At 37.8% G+C, this 20,757-nt stretch overlaps 1 protein-coding gene across 2 annotated transcripts; it reads right to left on the bottom strand.

The window, feature by feature from the left end:
* Positions 1-613: 613 nt before the first annotated feature.
* Positions 614-19,066, bottom strand: LOC110061847 (sodium-driven chloride bicarbonate exchanger-like). Of its 2 annotated transcripts, none has more exons than XM_089288885.1 (17): positions 18,889-19,066; positions 18,501-18,582; positions 16,284-16,406; positions 13,715-14,023; positions 12,951-13,318; positions 12,054-12,299; positions 11,718-11,792; positions 11,233-11,402; positions 10,651-10,825; positions 8,772-9,416; positions 8,165-8,443; positions 7,718-7,896; positions 5,756-5,828; positions 5,577-5,645; positions 5,100-5,273; positions 4,515-4,709; positions 614-3,751 (listed from the first exon to the last, which is right to left on the bottom strand). In XM_089288885.1, the coding sequence occupies exons 1-17, from the start codon at positions 18,913-18,915 to the stop codon at positions 3,245-3,247; spliced, it is 3,696 nt and encodes a 1,231-aa protein (XP_089145011.1). In that variant the 5' UTR covers positions 18,916-19,066; the 3' UTR covers positions 614-3,244. The 2 variants fall into 2 exon arrangements, with proteins under 2 accessions (XP_089145011.1, XP_089145012.1); XM_089288886.1 differs by lacking the exons at positions 18,501-18,582; positions 18,889-19,066 and adding exons at positions 16,551-16,629; positions 16,702-17,057.
* Between the last annotated feature and the right edge of the window lie 1,691 nt (positions 19,067-20,757).

Raw genomic sequence — 20,757 nt, 5'->3', positions numbered from 1 at the left:
ATGAATGTACTCTGAAGAATTCTGTAGGAACTGATTTATTTAAATTTAACTTTTTAACAGAACTGTAGACAAGTAAAACTCTCTGCCCTTGTCGGTCCAACAGGCTACTACTGTCGCCAATTTCAAGAAAGGTGTGAGGGAGCATTTAGTTTTTAGCGAGAGATAAGTGACGTGTCCACGTTTTTCTTTTTGATAGGTTTTATATTTTTTTATTTCTAAATATTTAGGTGGTCTATCATGTATGGGGTCCCGTAATTGTTTTGAAGACCTCCCAATGGCTTATGTTATAATAGGTTCTTTTTCATATATATGGTTGTAAGTAAAAAGCTAAGGGAATAGACGTTTTTTGTCAGACATGCCAATGCGAGGACGGTTAAATAGAAGTTAAGTTCAAAGGGTCCTTGGGGTTAGTCCTCAGGAACACAAACACAGAAGCTTTGGCGCTCACACGATTTGGCGCGAAATTTCATGAAGAGCACGCGTTCTTTCGCCGACAATCGCCGTCGATTTTAATTTTTTGAGAACACTTCATATTTTGTACAACACCTTCCCTAACCCCCCCCCCCCAAAAAAAAAAACTAAGCAGTTATACAGTACAACAAAAAAGTAGTCATCATGTGAACGAGTGAACTTTATTTAGTGTCCAACAAGACCTGCACAAAATGAGCATAGGTTTGATTTAAGTGGAACTTGAAATGACACAAGTTTTATTTAATGCAATGTTTCTCCATCAAGACAACCAGACTCAACAGCTTACTGTTTAACCCGAGCGAACAAATGTCTCCCTCCACGCGTCAGTTTTGGTTAACCGAGAAAAACGTCCGCGCTTCGAGTGTATAACCTTTCCAAACTGATTGCACAGCTCTACAGAGATGCAAGGAATCTTTCATTGGTTGTTTTTCTTAGTGTACAATTCTCGGGACTAGTGTTGAACGTCTCTGTCAGGTTTTCTAAAACTCACGCCCATAGACAGACATTTGTCTCCCCCAACCTCCTTTTAGTTATGTATTAATTATCTAATTAGCTTATTCAATTACTTGCCGAGTTCACAACTGCTGTATTTCTAATTGTGACTCAATGTTGGAGCATATCTAGGCTCCTGAGAAAGAAAAGTGCCTTAAAAAGTTTACGTAAACTTAAGCAAAGACAAAGACTAATCGTGTTACCATCAAATTTGTTTCCATTGGACATTTTTAACGTACTTTAAGTTACAAAAAATTACACTAACTAAAATAATACGCTAAATAATGGTGGCCTCCCCCTCCAAAAGACCCTCAGCAAACGTAATTACTGATTTGATTTAAATTACAGTGTTTTGTGCTATAAATACTTAATTTTCACAACTTGATTTACTTTGTACATAGGTATTTAAAAATCCAGTTTACACATTGTGGTTGAAATTTGATTTTGGTTTGACGGTTTTCAGGCCAATAATTACTTTCATTTATCTGTCATAATCGTTACTGCGCTCGCAAGCATAGGAAAATAAAAATAAAACTGATTAAAATATTGAAATTTATAAAGCAAACTTAAACCACAACATATATACCTTTGGCCTTAGTCCATCACCCTTCACTGTTCATAATGAAATAAAATGAAACTTACAGACTTACAATGTTTTCAACGTCCCCATAGATTACATGATTGAGATTTTACCCGAGACATAAATAATTCATATTTCGGGCAAAATCTCAATTATGTTATCTACCTTCTTGAATGACAAAATTACTATGTTATACAAGAAGGTACCACTTCGAGCATAAAGAACTGAAATGCAAATTATCACATGCATACACCAAATTATGTCTGCCTGATGTACAGATGTTTTGATTTCATAAAAATTACTCCAACACGTACAGTAAAATATTAAGGATGTTTTGAAAAAGCCGTTGGAAATTCAAATGCCAAAAAAGACTGATTTAAAAACAGACAAACTGCGTACAATGTAGTGTTACAAAAGTGATATCTGCTTCTAAATTGCTGTGTAAAGTTGGAATAAATAACTTCTCTCCAAATTTGCAAATACAAGATTGTTGGAAATGTGTCCCACATTGATTAAGCTAGTGTCAAAAAGGGTGTATTTGAAATCTATAGATTTATTTTTTAAACTTTTTACTTGAATTCTTGGCTTTCACTTCACTCCAACTGTGTAACTTACACAAACTCAAAGGGAAGTGAAGCCACTTACATTGATACCATTACCTTTGCCATATTTTGGGCTGTCACGCAATCCTCCCTTCGAAAAGCCTTGCGTGACCAGCCAAATGATGCCTGGAAGCGATCAGCGAAGAAATGAAACCATTTATAAGAGGGCCTGCCCCCGTTTTGCCTTACTAAAAATACAAAAATACTGAAATTTATTTTAACACAGCAGAAACCACGAAATGATACCATTTTTCTCTGTGCTACACAAGTTTGAATAAAAACTACATTACGTTGGTTTTATTCATTTTTTGGACCTTTTTTTACTGGCCTGTTTTCTAATTATAAACGAGAAGTTAGCTTTTCTTCTTATGCGATTAACCACAAATGAGGAAAAAAAATTGTTTTTACGTAAATCTAATAAATCCAAACCTACATGGACTATCTACATGGTTGTTTACATCTACCTTCAAGAAAATTATGCTGAAATGTAACGACCAATCAAGCATTCTGAATGCCAACTATATCACCTTGAATTAATTATCACAATTACCATTTAACATACCTGCCTAAGTATAAGCATGGTTATATTTTTAAGATACCATTTCCTCTCAGACAAGATAACATAAAAAAGTTGCCAATGTCTTAGAATATAATTTACTCTTTTACCACTGTTAAACTCCATCTCTAAGAACAGAATGCGGTAATGTTTTCAGATGCAACCTATTTCTTATATTCGGAAGTGTTTTAATTGCCTATTCCATCATTTTTGCCACACAGTTCATCCAAAACTGCAGAAAAACAATCTTTGGCTGTTTACTGTTACACGTCTACATAACACTATTTATTAAAAAAATTCAATAGCTACAATGTAGTGACATCATATGATCATGTCTGAGTGGAGAAAGTTCAATTTTGAAAACTGGTTTTAAGGCGAGTTATCATGTATATTTTTAAAACTATAATTACTACCAAAGAATTTAATTACATACAACAGGGTTCTTACTGATGAGTATAAAAACAAACACTGCTTCATTTACATGTATGGATACAGTGTTGTTACCTGGCTCATATTATTAAGGATGATTACCCTCTAAACACTTCAGACAACATCTTCAGCAGTACCCGCTGGCTTGTCACTTTCCTTGTTGCCTTCACCGACCATCGGAACATCACCATTATCAGTCTGCTCCAGAAGAGATTTCTGAATCTGCCCCATGTCAATCACAACATCAGCCTTGTCCTCGTTAATGGTCGAAAGTTTTCTTTGTAGTTCTGCGTCGCTTCCTTCGTCGCTTCCTTCGTCATCATCATCACCCTCAGTCTTTTTACCAAGCATCCACAATCCCTCGTCTTCTTTCCGTTCTTCGCGGTCTTTCTTGTGCCGATTGTGTCTATTTTTGTGGCTGTGATGGTGTTTATGTTTATGCTTGTGTTTGTCGCCTGATTTGCCTTTCCTGTGCTCTGGCTTGGTCCTTGATCCATCCTTCACAAACGTTTTCCACAGTCCGGTCTTGCACATCTCTTCTGACATGTTGAAGGGAACTTCACAATTTGCTTTACCATTCAGTTCTTTCCCTTCAGTGAGTTCTTTACCATCAACTAGTTCCTGAACAGGGAAATCATGTATAAGTCAAGATGGTAAAGGTTAAGTCTGTATACGAGCCAAGTGGCCCAACAGGCTGGAGCTTATTCCGGTTTCTGTAGCATGAAACGACTGAGAGAATTTCTACTCCCCCCTGGATGGGATGCTAGTCCATCGCAGGGTTACCCCAAGCATTACGTTTGTTGGTACCCATTTATACACCTGCACTAACCATGAGACTACCATGCCTCTCAATGAGTCAAGAAAGATGGTTACTAAAATGGCCTTAATGAAAGGACCATAGGCAAAGATGGAAATAGTGACCGTGATATCTCATATTCATGCCATTTTCTTGATGTGTCTTTTAGCCACATTTGCCGTGCATTTTCACAATGACTTTTGTTTCATGTAACTGTCATGAGATGCCCCAAGGAGTGGTTACAAAGCAAAGAAATACATCACTCTGCCATATTGACTTTACGGTTTTTTTTTCTTCAATTTCTGAAGAAGGAAAGTCAAACTTCCCAAAACATTAGTTTTTAAAATCAGTTTTAGCCTCAGAAAAATTCCTGGAAAACAGAGAACAACTTTTGATTTTAAAGTTGAGAGGTGCACGTTTCCGAGAAACAGAAAATGGTAACTAGAAACATTACAGGCACTCACTGCGTGTGGAGGGCACTGCATACATTGCTCTTTGTTCACATTGCGATCCTATGAACTCGGTATTAATTACAGTACCTATCTTTATGGGTGTGGCACACCCATTCTAGTGCACATGTGCCTTTACCTTCTTGCCATCTATATCGTCGTGATGGCAACACTCATCATCATCTTCATCATACTCGTAGTCATCATCCTTTTTATGCAATGCTTCTGCTTTTTTCTTCTTAATGCTCTCCGGCATTAAATCATCTAAAACTTCAAGCTCATGAAGAGTGAAAACTTTCTCCATCACTTTGCGAACAGCGACCAACATCAACACCTGTATGTTAAGAGAGATTTCTTCAGAAAGTGTTGACAAATTCCATTTAAAAAACAGTGAAATCCTGATTTCACAAACCCTCTATTTTTCAACTTTCCTGATAACTTGGAAGAAAAAGTTGTTTCCCTGTCCTAAATTAAACACTGTAATTTTACTCCTGATTTTTCGAACAACCTGATATTTTATTCAAATGTTTGTTTCCCTTGGTGTTTCCAAAAATTGGAATTTCACTGCAAAATGTTACAATTTACAATCACGTTTAAAATCTAGTAAGAGCTTTTTTCCTAATAAGCCCCCGTTTCCACTTCAAAAGGTCTCTTAAGTCTAAATATGCCCACACAATGGGAGATCTAAAAACTATGTTACATGTAACAACAAAACAGTACCAACCATAACAGGGAAGATTAAGGCAGCGTCAGTGGACTTGATGAGCCACAGTACACCCAAACAAAACAACTGAATCAATGTGAAGATATGGATTCTGTTGACCGGGACTTGGCGCAAATACATCAGATCAGGCTGGTGCTTGATTGGCATGAAAATGATCTTTAATCTCTCAAAGAACTGTTAGATAGAACACACAGCGAATCAGATTTTACCTCAAAATACAAGGGATTATTAAATATTCTGTACTGCCACTGAGGATGTAATTACTGCGAATCTACATGGACACCCATCTACTGTTCACAGGCATGGTCTACAAGAAATTTAACTTTACATACTGCACACTATCCACACACAGATGCCTGCATATATGGAGAGTTTACCTGGATGGTCAAAGAGCGACCAAAATAATTCAAGTTAACTCTTCCTCTTTGATAGAAACTTAACTACTACTTCAAAGGAACCTAGTGTAACAGTACTTACCTGCAATCCTTTGAGTGCGGAAACTCCCATATAGAAGAAGAGGCCGAAAAGAACAGGCATTGGTACAAACTGTGAAGAGAATGCATTATCATCATCATCGTCATGGATTTATGACATCAGTTGCACAACAAAGAATATAACAAATGTTTAACAACAGTGAATAATTTGATAATACAAACCTTTAAGATTGGAGACATGAACACAGTTAAACCAATCAAGATAAAAATCATGGTTCCTGTAACACGCTGTTCCCTGTGAGATGAATAATAGATCTAGTTACATGTGCATGTCAATTGGAAGTTTCTAAATTGTGAGTGAGTTTTGTCACCCACTAGAACATAGCTTAGCTACATTGTAATTTTTTTCTGTGTTCTTGTTGTTAATATTATGTAATATTTATTTATGGATCGATTGTTAAAAAAAATTAATATAAATAGTGCAAAATAATAAAAAATCTGAAATCGTCATTCTTAAAGCCAGTGGTCGTAAAACTTCGCAGAATTAAAGTTCCATCTATGTGCACCCTAAAAAGCGAAATTTTCCGTCTGAAAGAGATTTATTAGAAGAACAATAACAAAATTCGGAAAACAGGTTAGGCAAAAAGTGCCGTTTTTCCCCCACTTTTTGACCAAAACGGAAAGTGCATTATTGTAATTTTTAACTTCTTAGTGTGAACAATTCAATTCAAGAAGGTGTCTCCAAAGTGCACCTAAATTTTGCTTTAAAATGGTGGGATTCTTTCATTTGTGGTTGTATCTGTCAAAAAAATATGATTAAAAAACTAGCGTGAGACCACGTTTTTAATTTAAAAGCTTTGTCATTTTATCGCGCCTTTGTTCGCACGTTTCGAGCACTTTTTTCCTTTTTTGCCTTTCGCGCAAATTTTGCGTTTTGCCAATCGCGCCTTCGGCATCGCGCATTTTTTTTGCCTTTCAGGCCCGCGCTATTTTTGCCATTTTGTCGTTTTGCTAATTTTGCCTCGTGGCGCTTTTGCCGCTAGAGCGCTGGCGAACAACACCGTAATAAAGGCTGGGGTACGCGAGCGGTGCAAAGTACTGACAAAAAGCCGAAGCGAGCATTTTATGATACTTTTAGTGATGCTATTTTCACAGGCGAATGCTCAGTTGAGATTGAACGTTATCCTCGCCGATCCTTCCGCAAAGTTGGCGAACAACACCGTAATAAAGGTCAACCAACACGTCGATGTTTTGTTTTGTTTTCTCTTCATGGGGAAACCTTTCAATCCCAGTCTAACTCGACTCGTCCATCCATTTCCTTATTTGGACATAATTTGGGCTTGTTGTAAATAACAAAATGGCCGTGATGAACACGAAATGGACAAGAAGATGCAGGGAACTTGTTTGCTTAGTGCGTGTGAAAAGAAATAAAAAAAGACATAAGATGAATCGTTCTGTCATTTTCTCAAGATTGCCGGGCTGGACAAAAATTGGACAAACGTGTGTTTAAAGTTACAGTTTCCAAATCCTTGGTAAGCACCCTGATAGCGATATATAGCGTAACTTACTAGCATGTGGCGTTCTGTTATAGTTTGCGTTCTGGAGAACGCTTTTCTCCATTTTTGTGATTCCATTTTTGTGATTCAAAAGAGCTCCTTTAACAATAATTTGCAACGCTTTGCCTTGCGAAACCTGTATTATGATTAAGGAAGCTTACATTCGGAATTGAACCAACTCAGTTTGCTGGACTCGGAATAAAGGCAAAATACGCAAAAAGCCAAAAGGGCGCGATGTTTTTGCTGGCGCGAAAGGCAAAAGCAAAAACCACCAAAAGGAGTAACGTGCGCGATTTTGGCAAAAAGCAAAATTTGCCAAATAGGCAAAAATGGCAAATCGCGCCTGCAATGGGCGCGATAAGAATAGCGTAAAATACGGCCCGATGTGTTACGCTACTTGCGAAGATTAAAAAAAAAATTAATAACCTGCGAATTACAGCATTTCTAAAACAAATTTTCGTCCGATTTTTGCTAATTTTGATTTGTACACCAACATCGTGCGCGAGGCCTTTTCAACTCTCCTCTCGGTGTTTGGAAATGTAGTCAAACACAGTCTTTCATTTTTGATATATTACATCAACATATTTTAGAAAACTGGGGTCAAAAAAAGGAATTTTAATCAACGCACCTTACACCAAGAAATTTAGCTTTCTCTCCAGGCGCTGTGCATTGAGACTCAACAAACAAGCTCTGTACGTGACCAACTGACAAAACAGTCGCGGCAACTACCCACGGCAAACCCAGCAATGAACAGATACCAATGATGATGGCTACAAGTAGGAGATCAAGATGGTAACCAGCTCCTTTCTGCAGAGGAAAACCATGATAACATTAGTACACTGATTCCATCTTATTCAACAGTTAATTTATGAACCTGAGTGTTTATCCAACTGGGATTCACACACATTGACACATGACCCTCCCCTGCTGCTCCATCAACAAATCTCAATGCTATACTGAAAGATACCCTGCACAACACAAGAAAAAGGCTGATATCAGATACATGTGCCATCTTGGCTAACATACAGAGAAAATGAACAGGTAACATACAAGCATCGTACTGTACAAGGCGTACCTTAAGTTTATGTTCTCTTCTGTTCACGATCAGAGCCGTGATCTGTTGATCCATGAAAACTAAAATAGTTGCAAGTAACGCTGGGATGGCTGCGGCCGGAATCGTCCACACAGGGTTCTTGCCCAGTGGAGGGATCACCCATCCCCTCTCCTCGGCATTTGTGGGTTGGAATTTCAATGGAATATCAAGCTTTGGTGTGTTGACACCAAATGCAAGGTCTACACCAACCATTATCATTATACTTATTAAGATGGCAAAGTCTGAGACGACTGCACGGACCTGTTATGAGAAAGAAGAAAAAAAAACATTGATTGAACAAATTAAACAATTCCTGAAATATTGGTAGATTAACTAATTTTTCAGTGATTTTTCTGGTGACAAAGGTAAGGACTTAATCACTAGCTGATAAGAAAACGTCTTTGTTTTTTTCCTTCCAGGTTGTTTTTCTGTTCAACAGTCGTCACAAGTTCACCACTATACCTTGCACAATCTCCCATTGAATAGTCCAGGGGAACAAGGGATGTCGCATTGATAAACTTATTAATCATAGAAGGTGACTTTATTGTCATCTGCAATCACTGTAACATGAATTTCAAAAGAATCTCACCTTTGTAGGGAAATAAGAGCTGGTACGGAACCCCTTCAGTGAAATAGCCAAGAAAAAGGTTCCAAGGGCGAGGATAACAGACAGGAAGAACACATTATCGTGACATGCATCTCCCACAAGTTCACCGCCGTATCTCGCACAATCTCCCATTGAGTAGTCAAGGGGAGTAAGGGTGGTCGCATTGACAAATGATGTGTTTGGCGATGAATGGGATGAATGCAAATCATCAGATTGCTTTGGCAAGCACAGGCAAGAATGTTCTTCCATGTAACCGTATCGTCTATAATCCGAATCTGTTGTGGGAACAGGGCTATCGTGCAGAACGTGGAACAACTTTTTGAAACCCTCGACAATGAAGATCAGTGCAATTAACGTGGCAAAGGATTCTTCAGTGAAACGGGTGAAGTATCGCACAAGCGCACTGGCGTCTGTTATCACCAAGACAAAGCAGTACAGCATTGTCCAAATGCCAATCCACAAACGAAATGGCAGATAGTCCATGCCGAATTTGTCACAGAATGTGTAAAGAATTTCTTCAAAGACTAACATAGGACCGGTCGCACCCAGAATAATAAGAGGCTGACCACCAAACAGAGAGAACAGAACTCCACCAATGCCTCCTGCGAGAATTTGCTCCATTGCAGCCTACAATGAAAAAATATATACTGTATGTACAAACATATATAACTAGCAAAGAGAAACAATTTTCTCTAGATGTCAAAAGGAGGGCAAAATCATCCTCAAAGCCGCAAAAATCAGCCACACAGCAAGTCAATTTGCCTGGTGCCCAGCCCTGATTAAAATCCACAATAAACATTTTTGGAAGCTCTTCTAAAATTACTGTTATGTTCAACAACAACAACAAGCTTTATTTCCCCTTGGTTTAACAAAAAATATTTTTACAAAGTAAGTTCTGGACATGACTTGAACCAGATTTTGCTTCTGGAGTCAGCTGCTACTTGTGTACATGCAGGGCCACAATTTTCAAGGTGTTATATAGCCCAAATGAGCACATGTACCATGTGCATGTATGGGCTGCCCCATTGGAAGGAATCAGTGTTTTTGTTTTACACATAGAGAAAATAAGTTTTAAAGGTAAGAACAGAGTACCAGTAATGGGCCCTATGCATGATCCAGTCACATGGTGTGGAATTAGCCATGTTGGGAAGCAGGTTACACAGTGGGACATCAAAAACAAAGGAAAGTCAGGCTGGACTGGTGATAGTTTCTTTGTTTTTGATGTCCCACTGTGCCAACTTGCATCCCAGCATGGCTGATTTTGTATCATGTGACTGGATCATGCAAAGGGTCTTTTGCTATTTGGACAAGCTCCATTAACAACAACAACAACAACAACAACAACAACAACAACAACAACAACAAATGAAATCAGCAGGTTTGGTTCAACTTGCTGTAAATATCTGTTAACAAGTCAAGTTAAGCTTGAAATTGCTTTATTTCAGAGAATAAGGATTTCTGGGACTAATGCTAACAGCCATGACATTATTGGAGAGTTATTGTCTTCAGAACTTTTGTACCATTAACAGTATTTCCTATAGGGGGCTCCACTATGACAATAATTACTATTAAACCCTGGATCATTGGATAATGCAATTCAAGAGCTTTCATTGGCTTAGCCATCATGGGTTATAAGCCATTATGCCATGCGCCACAAATATGGTAGGTGTACACATGATTTTGGGGGGCATTTTTATTTTTATTTTAGTCTAGCTTTCTTTATTTTGGAGATAATTTTTATTCCACTCACGCTTGTTTGACATGAGATGATTAAAGCCATCTACAATTTTATATCCAACACATGCTTGAGGAATAATTGTTGATTATATTAACATACTGAGGTTCAAAGAACTCAAATTACCATATTCTTCCCTGTCTTTGTTCCCATTAACCCTCCAAATGTAATGATTGGTGTGAGACAAGCAAAGTAGATAAAGATGATCGACGCAATGCACTGAGGGTTGAGGGCATCCTTAAAATCACTCCAGTACCAAGGAGCTCGGCGCCTGATATCAGCAAGAAGACCTCCACACAACCTATCGGGTAGTTATTAATAATTATTTGTACTGCACCATTACTTTGGGCAAGGCTTATGTACCCCATGGTGTAACAAGAAGGAATGATGACAATTACTTTGGATAACAGCTAGATGACTAGTCACAGTTATTGTTTGAGCCATCCTCAACACTTTTCTCCACAACGGGAGAATTTCTTTTCAGCAGTTGACTAATTGGAAGACATTGTAAAACAAAGTTTTAGCCAAATAAAACACAACTGATGTAAAAAACACTGTAAAAATTTCCATCATACAAAGTCATGTAAGTACAACAAGCCTGCGAGTTCAAGGAACCTAAGAGCTTCTTGGCAAACTGTAACTGTCAGAACATTTCATTCCGTCATTATGCACTCATATTACTATCTAACTTTTTTTTTTTCCTCTAACCTTCCTGTCTTCTGAAGCTGTTCTTCTCTGTCGCCCGCAGGGTCATGCTCTTCTTCATCTCCATTACCTGCAGATTTAGCTGACTCAAGCCGTTTACCCTGTTCAGGTATCACATCAGGGGGTTCAATACGGATAGAGGGATCCCATTCACCAGGTGGCAACACCGTCACCTGAAAAACAATTTAAATAAAATTGTAAGAGTATAAAAGTCAAACCCTTTTACATGAAGAATTTTCCAGAACTTGCTCAGACCTTCAGTAGATTTCCCAATTTTAAATGCCTAAGCTGCCTTGCAAGTGTAAGAACAATATTATTGTTCTTCAATAAATTCTTTGACACATTTTGCAAATATTATTAAATTTTCAAACTAAATGCAAAATAAGAAAAAACAAACAAACAAACAAACAAACAACAAACAGTCCAAAGTCCTACGCTCTTACAAGTTGAGTTAGATCGATTAAGACTACAAAGGGCAAAAAACATACCTGCATTAGGAACTCATCGATTCCAGCCAACAAGTCTTCACGGCAGTGAGCCTTGTAAGCAACTTGATGAAAAACCTATCACATAAACAACATGTCAGTTACCGTACTTAAGCAATATTAAAACAAAAGAATTGAACTGAATACCTCTCAGAAGAGGACTTCTGCTTTAAACAGTAGGTCATGTCATACCAAATGGCAAAATAATGTACAATGCTTGCAACAAAATACATTATTTTTATCACTCTTCTAAGCATTACCCTAACATGTAAGCCTTGAATGTTGACCTGTGTTCTGTAAACAGGATGATCTACCAACATGAATTTAACAAACACTTACCTCATCAGACATCAGTGTTGCTATGGCACGTCCGACTTCATAGTACCGTCCTGGAGTGCCAGGAGGTCCTAACATGAAAAAGATAAACCGTGTGGGTACTGGCACTTCAGTAAGGTCACCCAGAAGAGAAGCATTCTCCAGACGCACAAATGCAGTCACTGGTTTCTTCAAGAAATCTAACTCTCCAACAAGGACATTGGATGCTTCTGCTCCAGCAGGAATCTTCTTCATGAAGTTGGCATCAAACTGAAATGAGAATCTTGCATTTAGATCAAATGCAAAATGAAGTTATTGTACTTTTAGTATCATCATAATTTAAAAACTTCATTCAATAGGAACTTCATGCAACATTCAGAACACAAATTATTCAATGTTTTCAATTGCTTGCATGGTGGTTAAAAGTTTTAAGTAAAGAGATAAATTTGCAAGAAATGCTACAAATAGAAACCATCGTAGATGACAGAAAAAGGCATTAGATATAGCACAAACAGGGTGGTAAATTATCCCAGTTGGCAGTTTTTAATAAAACCAGGATTTCACGGTTAATGATATACCAGAACATCTTTCAAGATAATTCTTGTTTTAGGTTTCATTCTGTGTGCACATTCTCAATGCTAAAATTTTAGTTCACTAGTAGATTTATGTTTCTTACTGAAATTCATTGGGTGGAGAGTATACATGCCTACAATAATTAACCACTCAGTCATAAGCAAAGAAAAGCAAATGGCAAAATTTTGCTAATATTAATCACAGCCTGATCAAAGCATCAAGGCAACCACAAGCTGTTTTGCACCAGCTGTTCTCTTCTGTTTTGAACATTTTGAATTTTAATTAGTACAAGCTGAGCAACAATCAATGAAGTATGATAATGAGCGATAAGACTGCAGCTTGAGTTACCGTTTCTAGGCCAGTATCTGATTCTGATTGCTTCACATCACCATTCTGTCCACTCTCCTTCTCTTTTCCCACTAAATCTGCAGCTGATGGCAAATGAGGGAATTCTCCACCATTGTGATCTTCTGCCACTACCTCCAAGGTTTTAGGAGCTGTTGTCTTTTGCGAGGAGTCTGAACGTTTTAACATTTCACTAAGACCTGCTGATGAGGCTTTCTTTGCAAATGATCCAAAGCTGCTCATGGTAGAACTTTTCTTTTTCGAGGATTTCACCCCCTGGTGACGATGCTTCTTCAAGAGTACTTCGCGAGCTCTCTGTCTGTTATCTTGTTCCAAGTAATTTTTATTCACCATATCATCAAGGACAAGATCTTAGAGAAGAAGAAGAGTCATTACAAATACATTAGACCCTAAAGAGGCTCAATCATGGCATTTTGAGTTATTTTTGCTATGTACAGAATTACCTTCAAATTGATGGAAACCCTCCAGCATGAAAATAATAGTATACTAAGATAGGGAAACATTACAAAGATACTAATAAACCATAAAGAAACAAGGATGATCAAGGATGTAGAAGACTGACATGGATTACAAGCGATGAACTTGAAAAATTTAAGATATACTTTTCGAGACACAGGAACTGTGACGTAGCTCCTCTAATCACTCTTTGAAATCAAAAGTTTCAAATAACTCAAATGGAAAATAACACGCAAGTTGCTTCAATCCATTATGAGAATGGGTAAAAGGTTATTCTATCAGATACTAACCTGCAATCTGAGGTAAATTGCTTGCGTTCATGTCCAACAGAACTGTTCCACGTAGAAGGGCACTTCTCAGCTCAAACAGGCTATAGAGAGACAGAGTACCGACATGCGGCTTACTCCAGCGATCTCCACCTTCTTCGACAGCCTCTTCAAATTTCAGCCACCGTGCCATTTCCCTCCACTCCTCATTTCCATCTTTGTCGCACTGATATGTTGCCAACTCCGTGAACATCTTGTGTTGTTCCTGTTCATTTTCTTCACCACCAAGAATAAAGCGTACTTTGTCTATTGGCAATGAGGATGTTGCGGTATCTGGAAAACAAGCATATTGAATTATTTGGTACAGTGGAACCCCATTAATCTAGTCGTCAACAGGCCACAAAAAGTCTGGTTATATTCAAGGAGTTCTTTAAACAAGAAAATGACTGACAAAGCTTTTGTTCAGGCCAGAATAAAGTGGCCGCATAACGGTGTGACCGCAATACATGGTTCCACTGTCCCACAATAATAATGGAAAGGAAAGGCTTTTTGGAGCCTAGTTGTTAGACAGGTTCACGCATGACTCTGGGTTATTTAGCATGAAGCAGTTAAGTTTTGCCTCTCCCATAAAAATTTGGATCAGATACATGAACTTTTCCATTGCCGGTCATATCCCTCTTAGTTGCCGCAGCACCAATGTATACCCCTGTATGAAGGTCAAGAGTCTTTCTTGAAAGCATAACATAAACACAATGACCCTGGTCAGAATTTCAACCCAGACACCTCAATCTAGAGACCACAATGCTGACCATCAAATAACCACTGATATATTTGGTCCATGTTCACCTAAAATACACCTATATTGCAGGCTAAAATCAAAAACGTCCTGTCTTTTCCTCAGTCCTCCAAAGATCTGGATTGTGATCCAGAATTCATGTCTATGAGATATTTGAACTGATCATCACTGCCTTTTATTAACAGTTATTAACAATTAAAAGCTGAACACCAGAAGCAATTATTATTAATTATAAAGTGGTTTTTAATCAAATAAAGGGAAACAGGGTATTTACAAGCAGGATGGTTGGCTTAAATTAACACAGTCGGTTTGTACATTTTAACGAAAATTACAAACAAATTTAAGAATAAACCCCATGTAGAGATCTACAAAAACAAACTAAGAAAATACCAGTATCTAGTTGTAGAAGTCATTCAACTAGTTTCCAACACATTGTAAGAACAACCCAGAAAATATAAGGTAGGTAAGATTGCCTCAAAACTGCATTATTATGCCTTCTTTCAGGCAGAGTTAATTGTTAATTGAAAACAACGCGTTAATTATTCCAATCAATTAACTATAGCCCCTGGAGAAAATTTTTCGTGCTACAATTTGTAGCAACAAGATAGGTACATTTTAGATTGGTTATTGTGTAATTACAGTGAAACAGCAATTACTTGGTCACAGAACGGAAAAGCACAATCAGTTTCAAGGAAAGAATTCTCAAACAATGATAGATTGTGCCTAATGGCCTGCTGTGAGGTTGAACACCGGGAAAAACAAAACTCGATTACAACAACTACCCTTTGAGTAGAGCAACTCAACCATATATTTAAACTGCGTGCTCCAAAAATTCATTCAGAGCTGTACAAGTACATGTACTGTTTACCAAACGACAGGTTACCTTGAAAGCAAATTCAGCATGTACAAAATATATGCAATTTTATTAAAAACCTCAGGTGAAGAAATTCTTGAAAGAAGTTGTTCAAAGAAAAACTAACGTGCCCACAAAACAAAATTTATTATCGCACGTTTTTGCTGTACATATACGAGAACAATTTTGTGCGTGGTTGATGCTTGTGAACATTGGCCACTTCACAATACAGAAATAATTTTCAGTATTTGAGTTTCCACATGGTAGATAAAAGTTCTTCAAACGTCAGACGCACTTGATTGAGGTGAATCGTATATAAGTTAACAACAACGATGTAATGGGGACTTTATATTACGCACATGCTTCACTTAATGAAACTTCAAGATGATAACGAAATCATTGCTAGTCAATGCGATTGATATTTTGGACTTCAAAAAAATCTACAATATGAGACTGAAGCGTTTTAACCAAGGAGCACAGAAATCAGCTTCTTTCCCTCAGCAATATAAGTTGTAACATGTGACATAAAGAAATGTGAAACCTGAAGAAATCAAGTCAGTTTCGTAATGTTCGATGAACAAGTTACCGGTATCGAAGAGGATTATTGACAAGTAACACGAGATAAAAAAGCTTGTGACAATGGAAAGATTCTAATTTATTCGTACAACACTTTAAAGGTTTAGTCATGTCGATCCATACAGTTTAATAAAAGTTCCACGCTCCGCGTTACAGCGGCAGAAGCAAATTCGCCCGGCCTTGCTACTCACATTTACTCTATAATATAAACACACTTCGCTTAAAAGAATTTTCATTTCTCCCAAACCTTCCTCCTTCAACCACAAAGGAAACGAAAAATCCCCCATGAGATAAAAAAAAACATAATCTATGTCTTATATACATAACCTTTACAGAAATAACCAGCAAGTGTAAACACAATTTCTCACCTGACTCGGTAGAATCGAGTGTGAGGGATCTATGTCTTCGCCGGTGATGGTGATGTCGTTGATGGTGATGGTGTTTTCTCGGTCGCAGAGGAATATGAACTCCTACATAAAACTGGCGATGATCTAGAAGAAGAAAGCAAAATAAACGGGCATGACTTTGTTGAAAATCAACACGTGATGACAAAGGAAACCTCGTCGATATAAAGTGTGCTGTACGTCGCGCGCGCCGGTTCCGGGCAAAACACTACTGTTCGTATTCATGCGTACTTTGATAGTCGAGTTCTCCAAAGTAACCCTTTGTGATAGACACTCCTTTATCCAGGGGCCCAGGGATTTCATCGTAGCTCTAGAAGAAATAACGAAAGTTATAATTTTTCATCCAAACAGCTTGATCACAATTTTTTTTTTTGCTATTCACCGGTTGTCTGATCTCCATGTTTCGCCCTCACGCTTTTCTGTGTGGACCTCGGTTGCGTGCGCGTCGTGTTTTTATTCAGCGCTCAGGTAGACTGGCACTAGCACTTCGATATTTGCATCAAGGGTTTATATCCAATTTACTCTTGCAAATAATTGTAGATTTTGGCATTTGAAAGCGGAAATCTTGCAGCGAAAGCCCATTGGTGCATTCAGTGAAGGTATATCGATGTTCTACGCCGTTTCCTCTTTTAACTGACAGAAAATTTGAGCCAAATTCTACTGTTGACGAAACTGTTGCACGTGAACATCAAGTGTTGTCGCTATATACGCGTCTGTGACTCGCAGGTGGCCCGAAACAAACGCATTACCTTCGACCCCATCAATTTCCAAAGTTTTACATACGATATACACCCTCTCTAAATCAACCATACAAAACATTGTGTTTTTCTAGGAATCTAAGATATAAGGAGTGACGAAAGAAAAGATTTGCTCTCCGACCCAAATGTATTAAAGAAAGTTTTCTGTGGAATGTCACGCCATGAAATAAACTATATGCTATTGAATATTCAAAACTCTCAAAACTTTAACAAACTTTAAATTATCCCTTGAAATTAGCAGCATATATAATATAATGCGAATGTACTTTGTACAGATGACTATTTTTTTTTGTAGCTAATTTGGAATATAAAATACTATTAAGACAGGAAAAATATTTGGAAGTTTTATTAAATTTTCGAGCTGTACTTTGTTTTTAAAAAAATTGCCCTGCCTAGCTTGAAGTGTTAGATAATAGAATTATACTTTTGAAGAATGTCATAAGATTAAAACGAACTTAACAGAAAACACCGGCTGTTTGCAACCACAATATTCCATACTAAAATGAAATATCAATTATATGACAACCAAGTCATAAATAAATGTTCAAAACAATGTAATTAGTTCAAATGGCTAGTGCAGTGCCATTTGATGAGAGAGAACAAAGGATCTCTCCTGTATCGGGCTGTCTTGTGATGTTTTAAGCTTATATAGGTAAGGTATAAAAACTCATGGCAGTTTATATAGATGACCCTTGGTTGAAAACTTGACGTCACGAATTTTATGTGCAATACTGGAGTACAGCTGCGAAATATCTCGTTTATCACTCGGCTATAAAATACAGGACCAATATTAACCCGGCTCCTCAATGCCCGGGAACCGGCTCAAAACTTGAGTTTACTTCGACGGTTTTAATAACAAGGTTTGTGGGAAAGGCAGGGAGGTCATTAAGATCTTTCTAAAGAACCTGATGGGAAATCAAACTTCATCCAACATGCTCCAGATTATATCCGTGCCGATTGACGATTCGACATGTCTCAGTTCTCAATCACTATCAGGCTTAACGACCTTGAAGACTCTTGGCTCAGAAGGCAGTCGCCACAAGATTTAAGAGTGTTCAGAGAGAGGTTGTGCGATAGAAATTCGTGTACCTTGTCATGCAATGAACGGGATTACACAACAACGAATTTCTTTAGCGGTCGCTTTTCGTTGTTTGTAATTTTACAACATCAATATCGATAGTTTCTCGCTTTGTAGTCGTGCTTATTTCTTAAATCGGCTTACCGAAAAACAAAAATAATGTTGTAAGCTTATATTTGCCGCAGTGATCAATGGGAATCTTACAAAAGGGGGTTTTGACCAACCTACTCGAACAAGTCCCTATATTAGCCGGTAGAGCGATGTCAACAATATTCCCACTCGCAGACGACATCGCTTCAAAGTGATTCTCAAAGTCTAAAAGCTGCTGTTGTGTACGTAGGTTACCTTGAATATCTATATCTTCAGTTTGCGATTGATAAAAATCCATCGTATGAGGGTCGACGGCCACATCTTCACTCTTTGTGCCCTGAAACGAAAACGGCATACAACAGAATACACGTCTGTTAGCTGAAGAGCACAATCAACTAAATCTGACTAACTGCAGAAACCGGCAACAGAACGTCGTAGCAATATAACCTTCGGAAAGCTTTTATTAGATCTCTTAAGTAATATCTTTCAACCTAATGTAAAAAGCGAGGGATAGGAAAGCTTGGAAACAACTGTTAGGCTCCTATCCAGGCAGATCAAAGATCACAACGTGGGAATCGAAGAAGAATCAGTGAAACCAACATTCCTGGCCGAGTCACAGTTGGAAATCTGATAAACAACTTACCATTCGGGGCCTATATTCTGTCGCCATAGCACTACAGAATATGACACGAACCTCTCAGAAAGACGGTTTGGTTCATTAAATTCAAGAAGCAATAAAACCTCCAAACAAGCGCTTCCCTAATTCTGGGACCTCCGCCATTAACGTTTTCGCCTTTTCGGCAAAGTCCTGTAAAGCTGCCCACCTTTGTAGATGTCATTCAAGAAGTTAAACCAATCAGATCTCAGTGTCACGCAAAAAATATGTAATTGTCTCTTTGTCCTTTGGGTAATTTGTGTAAACTAAACAACAGTGTGTTTTTGCATAGGAAAAATTTGCGTAAGAAATGAAATGCATGAACGACAGATTAAATATTCATTGTTTAGAAATGTAACATTGAAGTTTAAACATGTTTGTCAGGCGAGCCTCTTGAAGACACTTACAGGTCTTTGGGAATGCTGTACTTTTAACATGAGTTCTCTGGTTTTAGATTTTGAGGCATAGGTATTTGGGTCGTATTTGATTTTGTGCTTTTTAATTAACGCCGTATTATTGCCGTTGATATTAATCTAGTCCAGCGTTTTTGGTCAATAAATATATTTTCTTTATTTTTTCTTCAATACTCATGATACTGTCCTGAAATTATACTTATCTGAAGGAAATCTACAATTATGGACAATTTCTTTTCTGGTTTGTTTGTATTTTAAGCCAAGCTAGTTCAAATCTATGCAAAATATCAGCGGATCGTTCCATGAAAGATAACCATTTCATTACATTTGGCATTTTGTTAGCTTTTCAGTGATATATTTCATTTTCACCTATATGTTTACGGATCTAAAACTGATGTCTTATCGAATCTTTTTAGATATTTTTTTTCAGCGTTTACTTCTTATTTCTTCTGGATACTTAAAATAACGCAGTTGAATTTGCATCTGAATGAATATTTTTTGCTACTTGAACTGTGAAATCATTCTTGCCTCTATTAAATTTCTTTCATGTTATAATTTAGAAATTCCCGTTGTTTAGTTATCAGGAAGAAGAACGACGTCTTCTCTAACAATTGGAGTTCCTTGGATAATAACGTCATAGTTTAAGGCGAAACGGATGAAACGACGGCAACACATCATCCTGTGTTTTGATTTAAAGGGAAATTGTTGCTTCTGCGCGGACCGTACGTCACAATGCCACCACGGTGATTAAAATGAAAAGTCACTTCCTTAACTTGACGGGAAAAAAACGTGTACTGTGTCATTCGGCTCTGGAGAGTTTTGTATAATGGTCACGCAATCTTTTAAAAGTCTCAATACATCGACACGGTCATTGACACGCATAACTAACTGCGCTGAATAGACTTTCGCTGAGTCATGGCCAAGAAACTGAAAATGTTGCGTGCAATAAGCGTAGCATGACCTGAGGAAACTGACGTCAATTAATTACGTTCCCGCGAAGCTTGAGTGACTCAACAATACAAGGCCCTTAACAACCACTCTACATTCATTAGCTCGGGCCGGTTAGTTTTTACAAATCAAAAACCTGTACTTTAAGTTTAATTAAACTACATATGCTCAGCAATCCCTATAACTTCAATGGAACTTATTAACTCCAAAGGGACCCGTCTAACTTGCAAGGTCCTCAAATTTGCTCGGTAATTTTTAATTCGGTGGATTTAAGGGAGTCTCGCATAATCCGAGTTAGAGGCCAATACAAGTTGACGTGCTAATGATGAAGAGGTTTTTTCAAGCAGATCTAATCTTTAGACCTTAGGACCGAGAGTATTTTATTCCGCTTTTATTAAGCCGTGACAGGATCTGAGAGAATTCATCATTCCCCACTTCCTCCCGCAGAGAGAGTGAAACAGAGAACAGAAACAGACGATAAGAGAAGAGAATTGCA

Source organism: Orbicella faveolata, unplaced genomic scaffold (assembly GCF_042242905.1).
Source record: "Orbicella faveolata isolate gen_17 unplaced genomic scaffold, um_ofav_v1 contig_2, whole genome shotgun sequence".
Classification (NCBI taxonomy): domain Eukaryota; kingdom Metazoa; phylum Cnidaria; class Anthozoa; order Scleractinia; family Merulinidae; genus Orbicella; species Orbicella faveolata.
Note: the sequence above shows the minus strand (reverse complement) of the source record. Positions and strands in the feature narration are given on the sequence as shown.

Coding starts and splice junctions, on each gene's coding strand:
- LOC110061847 (XM_089288885.1), bottom strand. CDS start 18,915: ATGGCGACAGAATATAGGCCCCGAATG. Junction 18,583..18,888: donor CAGAATATAGGCCCCGAATG/GTAAGTTGTTTA, acceptor TTTTCGTTTCAG/GGCACAAAGAGTGAAGATGT. Junction 10,826..11,232: donor CAGCTTCAGAAGACAGGAAG/GTTAGAGGAAAA, acceptor ACTACCCGATAG/GTTGTGTGGAGGTCTTCTTG.